At 45.0% G+C, this 18,416-nt stretch overlaps 2 protein-coding genes across 2 annotated transcripts in view; one reads left to right on the top strand and one right to left on the bottom strand.

Moving 5' to 3' along the window:
• Positions 1 to 6,405: 6,405 nt before the first annotated feature.
• On the bottom strand, positions 6,406 to 9,642 carry LOC138743841 (uncharacterized). The gene is made up of 3 exons (XM_069899443.1): positions 9,556 to 9,642; positions 8,873 to 9,117; positions 6,406 to 8,661 (listed from the first exon to the last, which is right to left on the bottom strand). The coding sequence occupies exons 1-3, from the start codon at positions 9,640 to 9,642 to the stop codon at positions 8,247 to 8,249; spliced, it is 747 nt and encodes a 248-aa protein (XP_069755544.1). The 3' UTR covers positions 6,406 to 8,246.
• Positions 8,461 to 18,416, top strand: part of ctcf (CCCTC-binding factor (zinc finger protein)) — a 57,311-nt gene continuing 47,355 nt past the window's right edge. The window contains exons 1-2 of the mRNA XM_069901502.1: positions 8,461 to 8,684; positions 16,884 to 17,645. Of these exons, the coding sequence (XP_069757603.1) occupies positions 16,889 to 17,645 (757 nt within the window). The 5' untranslated portion in view covers positions 8,461 to 8,684; positions 16,884 to 16,888. The remainder of the gene's footprint in view (positions 8,685 to 16,883; positions 17,646 to 18,416) is intronic.

Raw genomic sequence — 18,416 nt, 5'->3', positions numbered from 1 at the left:
CTCACAAAGATAAGCGTATACAGAGCCGTTGTCATACCCACACTCCTGTTCGGCTCCGAATCATGGGTCCTCTACCGGCATCACCTACGGCGCCTAGAACGCTTCCACCAGCGTTGTCTCCGCTCCATCCTCAACATCCATTGGAGCGCTTTCATCCCTAACGTCGAAGTACTCGATATGGCAGAGGTCGACAGCATCGAGTCCACGCTGCTGAAGATCCAGCTGCGCTGGATGGGTCACGTCTCCAGAATGGAGGACCATCGCCTTCCCAAGATCGTGTTATATGGCGAGCTCTCCACTGGCCACCGTGACAGAGGTGCACCAAAGAAAAGGTACAAGGACTGCCTAAAGAAATCTCTTGGTGCCTGCCACATTGACCACCGCCAGTGGGCTGATATCGCCTCAAACTGTGCATCTTGGCGCCTCACAGTTTGGCGGGCAGCAACCTCCTTTGAAGAAGACCGCAGAGCCCACCTCACTGACAAAAGGCAAAGGAGGAAAAACCCAACACCCAACCCCAACCAACTAATTTTCCCCTGCAGCCGCTGCAACCGTGTCTGCCTGTCCCGCATCGGACTTGTCAGCCACAAACGAGCCTGCAGCTGACGTGGACTTTTACCCCCTCCATAAATCTTCGTCCGCGAAGCCAAGCCAAAGAAAAAAAATGTTCCTTACCAAGCCTTCACTGACTATCATGGCATCTATTTGGCCACAAATGACTACATTACACAAAATTCATAAATTAAATCAGGTCAAATAGAATACAAGTTCACTAACCCATGCTTGGGAGTTTGTCACTACTTTCCCAGTGGAAAGACCTGGGCTCCAAACAAAATCCAAAAGGCAATGCGTTGACAAATCTCTTCCTTTTATATTTACAATCTGTTTTTCTTCTCTTATATACATAGGCAGGACAGAAGGATTTAGGAAAACTGTTACATAATTCCTTGAAAGTAGCGTCCCAGGTAGATAGGGTTGTGAAGAGAGTTTTTGGCATCTTGGCCTTCATAAATCAAAGTATTGAGTATAGGAGTTGGGATGTTATAATAATGCTGTATAAGACATTGGTGAGGATTGTGTACCGTTTTGGTCACCTAACTACAGGTAAGATATTAATAAGATTGAAAGAGAGCAGAGAAAATTTACTTAGATATTGCTGGGTCTTCAGGAGCTGAGTTACAAGGAAAGGCTAAACAGGTTAGGACTTTATTCCCTGGAGTGTAGAAGAATGAGGTAGAAGAATGAGGGGAGATTCGATAGAGGAATGTAAAATTATGAGGGGTATAGACAGAGTAAATGTAGGTAGGCTTTTTCAACATTTTTTTCCACTGAGAATAGGTGAGATACAAACCAGAGAACATGGGTTAATGGTGAAAGGGGAAAAATTTAGAGGGAACTTCTTCACACATAGAATGGTGGGGGTGTGGTACAAGCTGCCTGCCTCGACTCCTCCCCCCTTTCTGCAGTGTCTCCCCCCTTTCCACCTATCATCTCCCACCCTCACAACCCTCCCTCCCCCCTTTTGTTCGGACATCTCTCATGTTTCCCCACACCTTGATGAAGGGCTCAAGCCTGAAACATGGGTGATGTATCTTCACCGTTGCTACATAAATGCACTATTCAACCTGCTGAGTTTCTCCAGCATTTCTGTGTTTTTCGATTTGAAGGAAATGAGAGGCATGGAAAGAGAAGTTAGTTAGGCTGTGAACAAGGTCTGTGAGGTTGGATGCGAATGTTGGTGGATGGAAACTAGTAAGCGCATTGTTCCAAGTAGAAGCTGAGGGCTTTGAGACTTTCCGAATAGGGGAAGGAGGTACACACTGGACATTCGTGGTGAAGAAGAGAATGTGTGGACCAGGATATCAGAAGTTGTCAAAGCGGTGAAGGGCATGGGAGGAATCCCAGATGTGAGTGGTAAAAGGCTGAACAATGGGAGAGGATGGAGTCAAAATATGAGGTGATAGATTTAGTTCAACCTGCTGAGTTCCTCCAGCAGAATGTAGGCCCCTTCACAAAGAAAAAAAATCCTAATGGAAAGGCGGAGATTCTCCGCCTTCATGTCGGAAAACTTACCTTCATGAATGCTCCCTGACCAGCTCCAAGGTGCCAACTCCATTCCATCTCCCAGGTAGAGTCAGTGGCAGAGCACAGTGTTCTGTCACGCATCATGAATGTATGGCCGCTGCAAGCAGCTGGCTAGGGGCAGGCTGATGACGTTGCAGTGATGCTGTCAGCCTGCGACCCATCTCACTTTTCTCTCTCTCACTCACTCACCCCTCTCCCACCATGACCACCTCAAGGCAAGGGCAGCCGACTGGGGCCATCAGGGTGGCTGGCAGGGGATGGGCTGTCAAGGGGTGGCCAGGGTGGACTGTAACAGCCCCACCAGCCACTCATCGGATCACTTCAGCCTTCAGGGCTGTTCGTCGGTGTCGGCGGCTCAATATGCGGCAGACTTACCCATAATTCCCCACTTAGCTGCATGGGGAACTATGGGTAATAAAGTCGGCTATGGCTCGGCACTTATGTATATGGCATCAGTCGCCACGTCTCCTGAATGCTATATTAACACCCCAGCTGCCTCCAGGCTGAAAGGGGACATCGGAGCAGGCTTTTCTGGGCCTGCATGAAAGGGTAAAAATATCTTTTGAGGCCGACTATGGAAAGGCCTTGTGTTTAGTTTCAGATCCAGCATCTTCAGGCTCCTCTCTGTCTTTATTATGAATATTCATTTTCTATTTTATTTTATTCTTCATTCCTTTATATTATCTTTTTAAAAAAAATTATCTCTTTGCGGCATCTTATTAAAAAAAACGTGTTGGAGTGTCTTACATATTGGGAAGGTGCAGCAAATAAGATGTTAATTGCATCTATACATTATACTTATTCATTCATTTCCACATTCACTTTGAATTGCTGGAATGATTCCATAGCAGGCACAAAATGTGGTTCTGGCATCTGCTTTTCAAATGCAATAAGCCAGGAAAAATTCTCATCAAATTAATATTGCTGTGGGTAGTGTAGATTGTGGAGGGTCATGTGACCTCTCCATCGGGAATCTGGTGGGAGTGTGGATTACGGAGGGTCATTAGACCTCTCTCCATCTGGAACCTAGTCAGAAGATGCATCACCTGCCAATCAAGGTTGGCCATTAGTGCACACCTAGTGATTACCTGGGCTGGACCCTCCAGCTTAATGTACTATAAAGCCCACCAAGTCCAGTAGCTCTTCATTCCAGAGACACACCCTGATCCATTCCAGGTCATAAACTGGAGGAGTCATTGGTAAGGTGTGCACTACATAGGGAACAGAGCTCAGGAAAGGGGGGGTAGCGTATTATAAGTCTGTACATAGTTGTTAGTATTGTAGTGTGAAGTTCGATGTGTTTGGGTTGTACTGTGTTTGTATGAGTGTAAGCAGTAGCTAGTATTGGTAGTTAAGTCTGATGTGACTGATTATACTGCATTTTATGATTTAAGAGTATTACTGTATGTTATCCCTATTCCGATCCCCTTACATGTGTTTTAATAAAGATCCTTCCTGTGTTCAACCGTGTCCAGACTCATTGGTCCTTGAACCCACCGAACATTTCCCTTCCTACACAATGGTGTGACAGGTGACATAGCTGATGACAAGAGAAAGGCACCCTTTAAACCCCTCCAGTGAATTTTATTATAAGCATGGTAGATAGTTTCTCTTTAAGATTGGCGGGCAGCAACCTCCTTTGAAGAAGACCGCAGAGCCCACCTCATTGACAAAAGGCAAAGGAGGAAAAACCCAACACCCAACCCCAACCAACCAATTTTCCCCTGCAGCCGCTGCAACCGTGTCTGCCTGTCCCGCATCGGACTTGTCAGCCACAAACGAGCCTGCAGCTGACGTGGACTTTTACCCCCTCCATAAATCTTCGTTCGCGAAGCCAAGCCAAAGAAGATACTGCTGAAGATACTAAAAGTTACTAACTCCTGAAGAAACTCAGTCTTGAAATTCATTCCTATTAATTTCAGCTGCTCATGATGCCTTGAAGGAATCTGTTTTTTTATGATAGACCTGAGAAGGTCAGTCCGTCCATCAGTTATTGTGTCCATGCATAACCTGTGCTTCCAATCTCAAGGCGCCAGTGCCTGGAACAAGTGTACCTTTAAATGGTCTTGCATCTGAAATTTTGTCTACAAATGGAGCAACTGAAGACATTTATTCTAAAGTTGCTGGTTACTGGATCTGCTTTCAGCATTTAATTGAAAAGGGAACAATAAACTATATCCCAATCACAAAAGCAACCAAAGATTATCAACTCCAAAAGATATCCTTTAGTTTGACCAAAACTTAAGTTCATTGAGTGCGAGGGTCTGATCATAACCAGGTGTAGCAGACGGACGGGACTCATTTCTCAGAAACACAATGAAGATTTCTGCAGTCACCACAAAAGCAGCTTCCACAGGCCAGAACATAGAATGTGATGACCTCCTGTGCGAAGGATAATGAGATCAGATGCAGAGAGAATCAGTGTTGATGTTTCCAGTTAGATGATAATAATAGGTTTATTGCCATATACATTGCACAATGTTCATAAACATCAATTTTTTTTTACTTGCTGCAACCAAATAGGTACTTCATGGAGAGTTAATTGAGCCATAATTTTAAATATGTTCTTGGAGACACAAATGAGACAAAACAAAGGAGATGATCATGGACTTCAGAAGGACCAGGAATGACCACCCTCCCTCCACTGCACATCAACAACTCTGTAGTAGAGAGATAGAGAGCAATAAGTTCCTTTGAGTCCACCTAACTAATGACCTGTTGTGGACACTCAACATCTCCTCATTTGTCAGGAAGCGCAACAGCGATTTCATTTCCTGAGAAGACTGAAGCGGGCAAGGCTACCAGCCATCATTACTTCAACCTTTTCTTGGAGCTCTACCAAGAATTTCCTGGCTGGTTTCATCACAGTGTGGTACGGTTGCTGAAGAGAAATGGATTGGCAGTCAATCTACAAGACCATAAGAGTGGCAGAGAGGTTCACTGGAGTCTTCCTCGCATACCACAACCCCCGCCCCCATCGACGTGAACTATTAAGATTGTTGTCTGAACAGGGTGCGCAAAATCATTGAGGACCCCTTCTATCCTGCACACAGTATCTTTCAGCTGCTCCCATTAGGAAAGAGAAATAGGAGTATCAGAGCCAGCACCACCAGGCTGAGGATCAGCTTCTTCCCACGGGCAGTGAGAATGCTGAACGACCAAAGGTGCTGCCCACACTAACCATCCAAGACTCTCATATTCATGAAACAATATTTATTTATATAAATGAAATGCTTGTCCTGCATATGTATTATTGTCTGTATGCGTGTTATGTCTGGTTGCGTGTCCCGAGGACTGGAGAATGTTGTTTCGTCGGGTTGTACTTGTGCAATCAGATGACAATAAACTTGACTGAGTATCTCCAGCATATTCTGTTTTTATTTCATACATTACCAGCATAAGACCGTAAGACAGAGGAGCAGAAATAAGCTATTCAGCCCATCAGATCTTCCCCACTATTTAATGAGTTGATCAATTTTCCGACTCAGTCCCACTGTTGGCCTTTCCCCCCCCCCCCCCTCATTAACCTTTGATCTCCTTGCTAATCAGGAACCTATCAATCTCTGCTTTAAATACACCCAATGATCTGGCTCCACAACAAATTCCACAGACTTACCTCCCTCTGGCTAAAGAAATTTCTCTGCATCTCTTATATATATATATTTTTTTACACACATAGCCACTGAGTTCCAGGAAATTATTCCCATTTTCCCAGAACACATGCTGCATAAAAAGATCAGAGCAGGAATGAGGGTGCCATTCCCATTCTGATATTTTACCGCCTAAACCCCTAATAAATTTCCCACGCCTGCAGTCTAAAGTTAACTGCAGGCATTCCGCGAACAACAGGCTAAGGAATACGATGTATGGATGACGTGCGTTGCAAGTTCCGCCTCTTTAATTACTGCACTTCTGGTATGCTGTCTAAATTCGCGTAAGGAAACGGAGATTTCGTGTTTTTGGTTGTTTGTGTGTGAAAGTCCAATGCCAAGATGTCAGACATTCTTCAGACTGGTAAAATCACGCAAATTCTATCTAAAAAACATCTCTGTTCATCCATCCTGAAGTTGTGCTTTCTTGACTCTCCCACCATTGGAAACAAACTCATTGCCTTCATCCAAAGCACTCAAACTCATAAATGGTCTCCTTATGTGAATTATGATTCACAGTGCACTTAAAAACATGCACCAAGCAACACAAATACAATATACAACCTGCTTAATTCAACTATTTTCACTCTCTTTAGATTAGCAGGAGAGAATGGTAATCAGTGTATCATAACGGTCCCATTTGGAGTCAATGAAATAGGTTTTAAATGACTAATTTTAGCATATTTATTTTCATTTTGATGTCAGTGAACAATCAATGCCCAAGTGAAGAACATTTAGGAATATTAATAATGTCTAATCATTGGAAGGAATTCCAAGAAATATTTAGCTTTTGATACAGCTTGAAATACAATGCAGGGAAAGATTTAAAGTGAGAAATTTCTTTCCTGTGTCTGTCTAAGCATGCTGTCAAAATGTATTGTTTTAGGGTTCTAATCCTCAAACTATTCAATCACCTCAAGTGCCTATGTTGATTTTGAGTGAATCAACTTGGCTATGATGTCCTAATTCTCCTCCTACATCGTCCCCCATCCTCTTCGCCTAAGCCTTCCCACACCTTTCTTTCCCCCATGCCTGCTATTACCAGTTAATAACCCTCCCCACCATGTCTCTGCTCACCTTCCCCTTACTACAAAACCTTCCCGTAGTCTTTCTTGTGCTCCACACGCTCATTTTGGTGTTCCTCATCCAGTCCCCACCTCCTTCCCCATCTTCCATCTTCTCTCCTCTAACTCCTTCCTCACTCCCTCTAGTTAGCCTCTTATGCCAAAAACCCCTTCCCCAGTATTTCCCACTCTAACTCCATTCCCATCATGCAATTGTCTCCACATTCTCGGTCTTGAGAAGGGCTCCAGCCCAAAATGTCATCCATTCTTTTTCTCCCACTGACGCAGCTTGACCCACTGTTCGTCCAGCAGATTGTCAGCTGTAGATACGTGCATCTGTAGTCTCCTGAGGGTTCCCCGCTTCTTCCCTTGATACCACTCAATGGGATTCTATCCTTGTCCAAATATCACCCCATAGTTAACCACCCTCTTTCCCACACAATTCAACCCCTTTCCCCCCACCAATTGTCACTCCTTCTCCTGTGTTCTTTTCCCTTTGCATCCTTGTTCCTTTCCTCTTCCCCAACTTATCCCCATGATTCTCTTTTTCCATCTACATCAGTGGTTCTTAACCTTTTACTGTCCACTCACATACCACTTTAAGCAATCCCTATGCCCTTGGTGCTCTGTGATTAGTAAGGTGGTATGTGAGTGGACAGAAAAAGGTTGAGAACCATTGGACTAGGCAGAATTTATCACGTCTGTGCGACGTGAATTTATCACGGAATGGAGAGATGACGGGGAAGAAGGGGGTGGGGTTTAACGAAAGCCAGAGAAGTCGATATTAATGCCATCTAATTGGAGGGTGCTCAGTCGGAAGATGAGGTGTTGTTCCTCCAGTTTACGGGTAGTCTCAGTCTGGGAGTACACGAAACCATGGACAGACATGTCGGCAAGGGAATGGGATGGAGAATTGAAATGGGTGGCCACTGGGAGATCCACAGTATTGCAGCGGACAGAGCCAAGGTACTCGACAAAGCGATCTCCCAGTCTCTCCCAGGGATGCTGGTGCTCACCGGAGCACCACTCTGGCACCTCATGGGGCAGCTCCGGCACCTTATGGGGTCACTCCAGGCACCTCGAGGGAGCAGCTATGGCAACTTATGGGGTTGCTCCAGACATCTCAGGGTGGGGGCAGCCATGGCGCCTCATGGGGCAGCTCCGGCACCTCCTTGTTGCTGTTTTCCGGCACCTAGAAAATTAGCACTGCATCCCTGGTCTCTCCAATGCGGAGGAAACCACAGCAGGAGGGTGACAGGGGAGGGAGGGTTTAGTATTTTTTTAAGGATTATGGGTCAGCACAATATTGAGGGCTGAAGGTCCTGTTCTGCCGTGTTCTAGGTTCTACCACGAATTATATGCAACCAGATTGCTAGCAGAAATGAATATACTTTGTTAAAGGCTTTGACACAAACTACATCTCAACAGTTTATATGAAACAAGTTAATTAATGCACCATTTCAGTAAACTTTTTACCACATTTTAGACAGGTCACATGACCAGTTTGGATGGAAAATTGTTGCATCTTGTCACTGTTGACTCCGGCAGTAGGAGGCGCTCTGGGCCCCATCCCTGACGTCATGTGCGGCCGCCGCGTTCCCCAGCGGCGGGCGACCGTTTCAACCGTTTCGTTCAAAAAAAAGTCCAGCTTCGCGCGGTTTTCCCTGCCCCGACCCAGCATGCCACGCGCGCTTCCCCACCGCTGTGGAGCCGCCGAGCATGCGCAGTGGCAGCGGCCTCCGCCATTTTCTCTTCCCCGCTCTAATGGGAACGTTTTAAGCGACTGGCGCCGCGCTTTCAGGGCGTTTCGGGCGGCCGGGGACCTCGCGCAGGCACCGGTGCACACCGAAGGGGACTTTTTCCTGCAAGAAAAGACGGCAAAAACGTGAGTGGCGGCGGGCGCAGGGGCCGAATGCAGGTCCTTTGTGCCGCCTCTAGGTGTCACGGTAGGGCTTGTCGGCGCTGGGTGTGTTTGTCTCCCTCTATCGTTATATTCGGACAGAAAATAATGATCGGGAGGGGGAAAAATACACTTGTAACCGTGCGGCGAAACGAACGGAGGGGAAAGATCACCTGTCCGCCGCCACGGCTGGCCGGGCCGACATCGGGCCGGCGTGCGGAGCTGGCCGGGGCCTTCCTTCTTTGTCTGCGGCGGGGGCTCCGGCGGCCGCGTCCGCTCCGTCGGTGCCTTCGCCCGGCGCGACCGACCGACCGCCTCTCCCTCTCCCCCCCCTCCTCCTCCTTCTTCCCCCACCTCCCCCCCCACCCACAACCTCCTCCTCCTGCGTGCGTGTCGCCTTGCAAGGGCTCGCTCGGCTCTGCGGCAGGGGAACTGAGAAGAGCTCCCTCTACAACCGGGCTGATCGCAGGCCGGGACCCCACTGGCGCCTGATTCCTAACGGGATGGAGGGGGAGGGGGGGGGCGTGGGGGAGATGGCAAGGCAGAGGAGAGCCGGGGCCCGGCGGCATCGAAACAAACGCCGCTTTACAGCTCACCCCCCCCCCCCCTCCCATATAGTCGCCATTTTATGCAAACCGTCCGCGTTTTAATCAAGCTTCTGCAATCTTTATATCCAACGCCCCACGGATTCGGGCTTCACATTTTTTAGTTTATGCCCGATCAAGTAAATAAACGGACCACTTTCCTTAAAACTTTCATTGATCAAAAAGGGGGAAAGAAAGGACGACTCCCATATCCACTGCTTCTGGAAAGGAAGTTGTGTGTAGAATGGGGCCTCTTCTTTCTTGGGCATTACGCCTAACCCGAGCAAATCGACGATAATCCAAGTCCCAGGCCTTGAACCTGCCAAGGATAAGTGCCTAACTTTGTGAATAGGGGCCATAGTCGTCAGTGGAAATCCATTCACGTTTAAAACTGGGTTGGGACGAAGTCCTGACTCTTAAAATCAATTCAAACTTCCGTTCACCTTTCATTTCTTCGACTGTCATAAATGTCTAGACGCAGGCAAAATAGTTGCAGTAATTTTAATATAACTGGATAACTTCCCTGCAATTTGACAGCCTTGCTTAGGTGATCCTGTTTTGTCAACAGAACATTATTTTCTCAGTTGAATGTTGTGCCCACTTTGGGAAAATTTACAGTGATGCTCATGTGGGATCTGCTGACTTTGGCAAAGGGCAAACAACGGACACCTTGCGAATTAATGGATCTTTATCTTGGGTTTATTAATTGTGCATTTTCATAGCCCATTAAATTCTGTGCACATGCATTTTTAGTGCCTATAACCATTTACGGAGAAAGGAGCAGTCAAAAGACTGTCCAGTTCAACTGATTGGTGTATTGTGAAATTAATGGCTAGGACACTAAACCAATTACTGCACTTGCATAAATACTGATACAATTATTTTGGTCTCTCTGAAAAGGTTGATGTAGGTTTGGTTTTAATGTCTGCTAAAACATTAAAGTTCGAACAATATAGCACATATTCAGCTCTGTACTGAATCATGCCCAAGGCCTAAAACTGGACTTGAGACAGTTGTGATCCCAGTGGAGAAGAAGCAATGTGCTCTCTCACAACAATTAAGCAATGCCAAATGTAGACAAGTGTCTGGATACCATCTTTTACAATATGAAAACCTAGAACCTTCAACATAATGGAATTACTTTTTTTGTTCTGTATGCCCTAAATAAATGTATGTTGACAAGAAGTAGACTCAAAAAATATAATTTATTTCCACATTTTTGAAGTATTTATATTGCTGATTTTTGCCTTTTGCTTAAAACAAGCTAGGATAGCATGAACTGGTAACTCAAAGGAACTGCTTTCATAGTCATCATGTGATGTCATTAGAAATTGGGATGGTCAGTAGAATTTACTGAAGTTACCCATTTCAAACTTTGTAGCAGGCATGCTATTAAACTTGACGTGGAGTGTTGTTATGCTGTAATTTAAAGGAAATATTTGATAATAAAAAGGATTGTAAAACATTCAGGAGAACAAATTACTGGTAACCACAAGGTGCATGAGTAACTGAGATGGAAATCTTGGATTCAAAGATAAACTGAGTAGCAGTCTGTGCCTGGTGGGTTTTAATGTGGGAAGAATAAAGTTGGATTAGTGTGGGGTTAGTGAAAATAGATGATCTAAGTAGACCAGAGTGCCTGTTTACATGCTTTGACTTATTCTGTGACTTGAGTAGCAAAATACAATTGACTATAAATGTTATAGTGTGCTCCTTGTAGTGGTTTAAAAAAAAACTCAGTGGAAAAGAGAATATTAATCCAGAGTTCATACTTTGTCCTACCATGGTGTTTACTATGGTCTCAAAGTACAAGTTGACAGGAAAGTGGACATCAGGAGGGTTTTTCAGTAAGTTAATTGAATTCAGCGCATGTGATTCTTTCCAATTTGCATGTGCTCATATTTGTATGTAATGAGAGGCAAAAGTAATGAACTTCAAGAATGTATACCAAATTATCTGCACTAAATTTCTGTGGCTAATTTTTGGTATGAAGTAAGAAGAGAGGCAGTATGTCTGGTACAATTTAAAGACTAAGCTGGAACAAAATGCTTGGGAAGGGAAGGTTGAGAACCACTGCTCAAGACCCAATTGTTACTGAAATCTTTTGCTTGAGAAAAATTGTCATTGGCCCATTTCCTTTGAAGTTATGAAACCATGCACATAATGAGTCAATTAAGTATGATTAAACATTGGTTTTCAAACCTTTTCTTTCCACTCATTTATACCATCTTAAGCAATCACTTACTAATCACAGAGCACCTATGGCATAGGGAATACTTAAAGTGGTATGTGTGCAGAAAGAAAAAAGTTGAGAACCACTGACCTACAAGAAGCTACAGTGGAAGTAGAGATTCCGGATGAAAATGGAAACAATGAAGGATATCTGACAATTGTGGCAGGGCCTAAATCAAATCTAGTGTGGTGGCAGATGCCAAGGCTTCACTCCCGGAGGAACTCAATGCCTTCTACACCCAATTTGAACAACTTAATCCTCTGCACCCCCACGTTCCCAATTATCCTGTCTGTATCCAAGGATGATATGCGGGTCACCTTCAGGAGAGTGAAACCGAGGAAAGCATCTGATCTGGATGGAGTACTTGGCCAAGTATTAAAATCTGTACTGATCAACTTGCCAATGTATTCATGATTATCTTCAGCATCTCACTTTGGCAGGGTGTGGTACCCACTTGTTTCAAACAGCCACCATACCGGTGTGCCCAAAAGGAGTGTAGTAACCTGCCATAATGACTATCAACCAGTGGCACTTGCATCAAAAGTGAAGTGTTTTGAAAGGCTAGTGTTGAAACATATCAGCTACTGTCTGTGTGTGTGTTGGGGGGGGGGGGTGTGAGGGGTGGTGACATGGATCCATTTCCAGTTCACCTACAGTAGATTCCATCTCACTGGTTCTGCATAAAGGACTGGAACAAAGATGCATTAATTAGGATGCTCTTTATTGACTACAGTTCAGCATTTAGTGCTGCCAGCCCCTCCACAGCATTTAGTGCCAGCAGCCCCATAAAACTGATAAGCAATTCCAAGACCTGAGACTCAACACCCCACTGTGTAACTGAATCATGGATTTCCTCACCCCCAGACCACAATCAGTGTAGATTGGTAAGAACATCTCTGCAATCTTCATCAGAACCGGAGCACCCCGGGATGTGTTCTTAGCCTTCTGCTTTGCTCACTTTACACCTATGACTGTGGCTCAGTACAACAATAACACCATTTACAAATTTGCCCGCGTTACCACAATAGTGGGTTGTATAAAGAAAAGTGATGACTCAGCATATAGGAGGGAGATTGAAAATTTGACTGAATGATGCACCAGCAACAACCTTGCAATCAATGTCACCAAAACCAAGTAGTTAATTGTTGACTTGGGGAAGGGGCGAACTGGAGGAGTGGGGGGAACCGGAGGAGTGGGGGGAACCGGAGGAGTGGGGGGAACCGGAGGAGTGGGGGGAACCGGAGGAGTGGGGGGAACCGGAGGAGTGGGGGGAACCGGAGGAGTGGGGGGAACCGGAGGAGTGGGGGGAACCGGAGGAGTGGGGGGAACCGGAGGAGTGGGGGGAACCGGAGGAGTGGGGGGAACCGGAGGAGTGGGGGGAACCGGAGGAGTGGGGGGAACCGGAGGAGTGGGGGGAACCGGAGGAGTGGGGGGAACCGGAGGAGTGGGGGGAACCGGAGGAGTGGGGGGAACCGGAGGAGTGGGGGGAACCGGAGTGGGGGGAACCGGAGGAGTGGGGGGAACCGGAGGAGTGGGGGGAACCGGAGGAGTGGGGGGAACCGGAGGAGTGGGGGGAACCGGAGGAGTGGGGGGAACCGGAGGAGTGGGGGGAACCGGAGGAGTGGGGGGAACCGGAGGAGTGGGGGGAACCGGAGGAGTGGGGGGAACCGGAGGAGTGGGGGGAACCGGAGGAGTGGGGGGAACCGGAGGAGTGGGGGGAACCGGAGGAGTGGGGGGAACCGGAGGAGTGGGGGGAACCGGAGGAGTGGGGGGAACCGGAGGAGTGGGGGGAACCGGAGGAGTGGGGGGAACCGGAGGAGTGGGGGGAACCGGAGGAGTGGGGGGAACCGGAGGAGTGGGGGGAACCGGAGGAGTGGGGGGAACCGGAGGAGTGGGGGGAACCGGAGGAGTGGGGGGAACCGGAGGAGTGGGGGGAACCGGAGGAGTGGGGGGAACCGGAGGAGTGGGGGGAACCGGAGGAGTGGGGGGAACCGGAGGAGTGGGGGGAACCGGAGGAGTGGGGGGAACCGGAGGAGTGGGGGGAACCGGAGGAGTGGGGGGAACCGGAGGAGTGGGGGGAACCGGAGGAGTGGGGGGAACCGGAGGAGTGGGGGGAACCGGAGGAGTGGGGGGAACCGGAGGAGTGGGGGGAACCGGAGGAGTGGGGGGAACCGGAGGAGTGGGGGGAACCGGAGGAGTGGGGGGAACCGGAGGAGTGGGGGGAACCGGAGGAGTGGGGGGAACCGGAGGAGTGGGGGGAACCGGAGGAGTGGGGGGAACCGGAGGAGTGGGGGGAACCGGAGGAGTGGGGGGAACCGGAGGAGTGGGGGGAACCGGAGGAGTGCAATCTAGTGATCATCGAATCAGAGGCGGAGAGGGTGAGCAAATTTACATTCTTGCGAGTCACTATCTCTGAGGATCTTTACTGGACCCAACACGCTAATGAAGTTGTGAAGAAAGCACACAAGCACCTCGACTTTTTCAGGAGTTTGTGGAGGTTTGATATGACACCAGAAACCCTAGCAAATGTCTCCAGATTTGTGGTGGATGTGTGCTGACTGGCTGCAAAACAGTCTGGTTTAGGGATGCCAATAACCCTGAGCATGAAGCCCTGTAAAAGGCAGTGGATACAGACAGGACATCACACAATCAAGAACATCTACAGGGAACACTGCCATTGGAGAGCAGCAGCAATCATCAAGGATCCACACCACCCAGCACACATGCTGTTCTCACTGCTTCCATCAGAAAAAAGATAACGGTGCCACAAGACTCGCACCACCAGATTCAGGAACAGCTGCTACCTCTCTGTTATCAGACTCAATAACAAACTCAATTAGGGACTCATTTAAGGACTCTTCCACTTTTTTGATTTTTCTTAAAAAGAAATTCTCTCTTAATGACAGTTCGTTTACATTTGTTATCTGATTACAGTTATTTATTTACAAGTGTACATTGTGTGCAGTCTTTTGCACAACCAATAAGTGGTAATTCTGCCTTTTCCACAGGGAAAAGAATCTCCGGGTTGTATGTGATGTCATATGTACTCTGACAATAAATCTGAGCTTGATGCCTTTAGTTTGCCAACCAGTGTCTAAAGGTGAAAATAAGTGATTGATATATAAGGGACTCTGAACTGATGCCACTGTCCACTTAAAGTGACATCTAATCTGGTGCAAATTATGACCATTATTGAGCACCACCGGATTGTCGGTGTGGTTATGGTGTTTTTGTGGACAATGAAGAATGTACTATGGCAGTTAAAGACAATTATTTACAAAATGACTTCCAGGAGAACTCTGGGAAATGCACCCAGTAGTTTAGCTTGTATATATGTGCTACCCAGTAGTAACATTGGAGAAATTGGGAGGAGTGAGTCCTCCACTAACCTTACAGTTTTGCAATAAACTCTTGGAGATTTCACATTCCAAATAAAGCAGGAAATTACTTTATCCAGAGAAGTGAAAAATATTTTGGAAAAAAAATAAATAGTTTGACGCAAGTAATCTTAAATTTTTAAAAGAATTTTCACACTATGAACCATATTGACCAAAATACACACAAACATTTCCCTCTTGAATATACACAGTGTCATTTTCTCCCCTTTATTCCCCCCTCCCTCCTTCCCACCCCCCTCCAAACCCATTAAACGTTCAACATATACAATACAATGAACCCATTAAACAATGTCATCACACAATGAAAATAAGAAAATTGTGTCATCTACTTTTACACACTGGGTTAGTTCATTTTGTCGTCTTCTCATTCTATCATTTTAGGGGGTGGAAGTCTACAGTAGGCCCTCTTTGTTGTGTTTCATGTACGGTTCCCAAATTTGTTCAAATAATGTGACTTTATTTTTTATATTATGTTATTTTTTATATTATGTTATTTTTTTCCTCCAATGAAATACATCTATTCATTTCCACGTTCCATTGCTGTACTCTCAGGCTCTCTTCTGATTTCCAAATTGACATTATACATTTTTTTTGCTACAGCTAAGGCTATCATAATAAATCTTTTTTGCGCTTCATCCAGTTTAAGGCCTAATTCTTTACTGATGCAAGTAATCTTGATAATCTATTAATTTTGACTGCATTTATTCTGCCCATTAGTGACAGGCACAAATTGCTCCATCTCTGATAATCTGTGTTTCACCTGGTCAATAGGAGAAGAAAAATTTTTTATTCGGAGATTGGAGAATGTGCGTGTGATGTTTACACATAGATAGGTACTTGAAACCTCGTCAATTAAACTGAAAAGGCAGTCTGTTTGGTTAAGTTGTAGAGCTGCTCTGTTGACAGGGTAACATTCACTATTTAAAGATTCAATTTATAATCTGAAAAGGAGCTGAACTCCACCAGAATGGATAAAATGGAGGAAGTGCTTCTCTGCATGTCTGTTACAAACAGTGGCAAGCCATCAATGTATAGCGAAACTGTTCTAATCCATTTTAGGCAATGCCTTTAAAGGTAGGGGAAAACTAACATAATTGATAATGGTTCGATTGGGGGGTGGGGGGGGGTGTGTGGAGAAAGAAGAGGAGATTGGGGGCACTCTTGTCTGGTACCGTGTTCCAAGGTAAAATAATCAAAGGTGTAGTGTATGGAAGTATGATGGTAAATCCAGGAGATAAACTTGTTCCCAAATTTCTTTAATACTGCAAAAGATACATCTTCTCTACCCTATCAAAGGCTTTTTCAGCATCTAATAAAATTACAACTTCTGGAGACTTTATCAAGTGTTCAGAGTAAGTAATGTTGACAAGTGTATGGATATTAAACAACAAGTGATGCTGTTTTATGAAACCACCTGTTCTTCTGATATGATCTTTCCCTAACACTCTTAGTCGAGATGCAATATCTTTGGCAAAGACTTGCACATCAGCATTTCCTTATCCTTCTGGAGGAAAATTATTGATGCTTGGAATAAAGCATTTGGTAAAAAGTTAAATGGGGTATAAATTGGAGGGGCATGGACTTGTAGGGCTGAATTGGCCTGTTACAGTGCTGTATGTATAATTTTTTTTAAAACTTTATTTATTTGTTCAAAAAACATGAACAAAAACATGAATGTATAATTTTTTTAAAAAAAAACTTGCTCTAGTGCTTTATAGAACACTAATAATAATGGTGTTAATTTATCATTAAACTTTTTATAAAACTGCATTGGAAGGCTATTTCTTTTGTGCAGTTAATGATTTGGAAGACTGATAAGGAAGTTTTGGTTGACAGAAACCATATTTGGTGCTTGAGTATTATTACGAATGATGAAATGATTTTCAAATTGCATGATCAGCACCCATAAGATAAAACTTAAGAATGAAATTCTATATTTATAGTTAACCATTTTCTACTTAAATTTCAGTTACCATGGCGACTGAATCAGATAATGTTCCAGTGGAGGAGTCTGAAATGTTTACAAAGGTCAAAGAGCACAAAACCTATCAAAGACGACGTGAAGGTGGGCAACCAGAAGATTCTGATGGGCAGCCGAAAGAGCCAGATGGTGCTGAGGTAGCACAAGACATGAACAGCAACATGCAGGTAGTAATGATGCAGCCGTTGGATTCTACATTACTACAAATGAAACAGCCGATGGAGGGTGCAGCTCATGAGTCAGATACAGTAGATGATACACAGATTATTACACTGCAAGTGGTGAACATGGAAGAGCAGCCAATAAACCTCGGGGAATTGCAACTGGTGCAAGTAGCCCAAAGTAGCATTGATGAACTACAAGGAAACTATGAAAATGAAGCTCCCAAGGATGAACTTCAGGAAGGGGACCCTGTAATCTGTCACACCCTTCCTTTACCAGAAGGTTTTCAGGTTGTGAAAGTAGGTGCTAATGGTGAAGTGGAGACAATAGAAGATGGGGCAATAGAAATAAGGGAGGAAGAGAATGCTTCTTCTGCCTGGCAGAAAGATCCTGATTATCAACCACCAGTCAAAAAGGTTAAAAAGAAAAAGAATAAACTGCGTTACAAAGTGGATGATTCCAAAGACGTTGACTTATCTGTATATGATTTTGAAGAGGAGCAGCAAGAAGGTTTGCTTTCGGAAGTTAACGTGGAGAAGGCAGTTGGAACCATGAAGCCTCCAAAGCCAATGAAAATTAAAAAGAAAGGTAAGCAGTTGATTAGCTTTTAACCCTCAAGTTAATTTATCGATTACAAGGGTCACAGGTGGCATTGTGTTGATATTTGTTTAAAATGAGTTTTGTTTAGCCTTGTTCTCGCAATTAGTCACTGGATGGTGAACAACTTCCTTTCTGTCTCTTGCCCCCCTCTTTCATATTCCTTTCCTCTCCTTGCTGTCATCCTTTTTCTACATCTTTTTAAATCCCTTCTTTGTTCTATCATCGGTGCGTTCCTCTTCATCATGCTTCATTATCTTGTCACCATTTTTCTCCCATCCTCTCACCACCATCTTCCCTTTTCTTGCTCTTTCCCTTGGGTATAATTCCATGTATGTGACCATTGTCTTGGGAAAAAACTCAATTCGGTGCTAGTTTCAATTATTTTACCATTGTTGCTGAGACCAGTTATCCCATTACCATCATCAAAATGAGTCAGTTATTGAGGTTAATATTTAATTATTTTGTTCTCATTTGTAATCTGTTATAATTAGTGAACAGAGATCTGCATTTTTTTTCTGTTGAAATTGACTTAATTAATTTATAGGATATTGCTTTTGTTAACAAGGCCAGCCATCTCATCTTTTATAGGGTGTTGGTGAGCCTTGAACCTTTGAATGTTCCTGTACTTCCCTAGTGTTCTTCAGTAGAAAGTTTAATTGATTTAATAGAGACGTTGACGACGTATTTCCAAGTCAAGAAAATGTGGGTTTGATTGAGGCTTATAGTTTGTTAACCTTCCTTGACCTTTGTTGCTACCTT

The sequence above is a fragment of the Narcine bancroftii genome, chromosome 10 (genome assembly GCF_036971445.1).
Source record: "Narcine bancroftii isolate sNarBan1 chromosome 10, sNarBan1.hap1, whole genome shotgun sequence".
NCBI lineage: Eukaryota > Metazoa > Chordata > Chondrichthyes > Torpediniformes > Narcinidae > Narcine > Narcine bancroftii.
The sequence above is the reverse complement of the archived record's forward strand: the minus strand, read 5'-3'. Positions and strand labels throughout refer to the sequence as shown.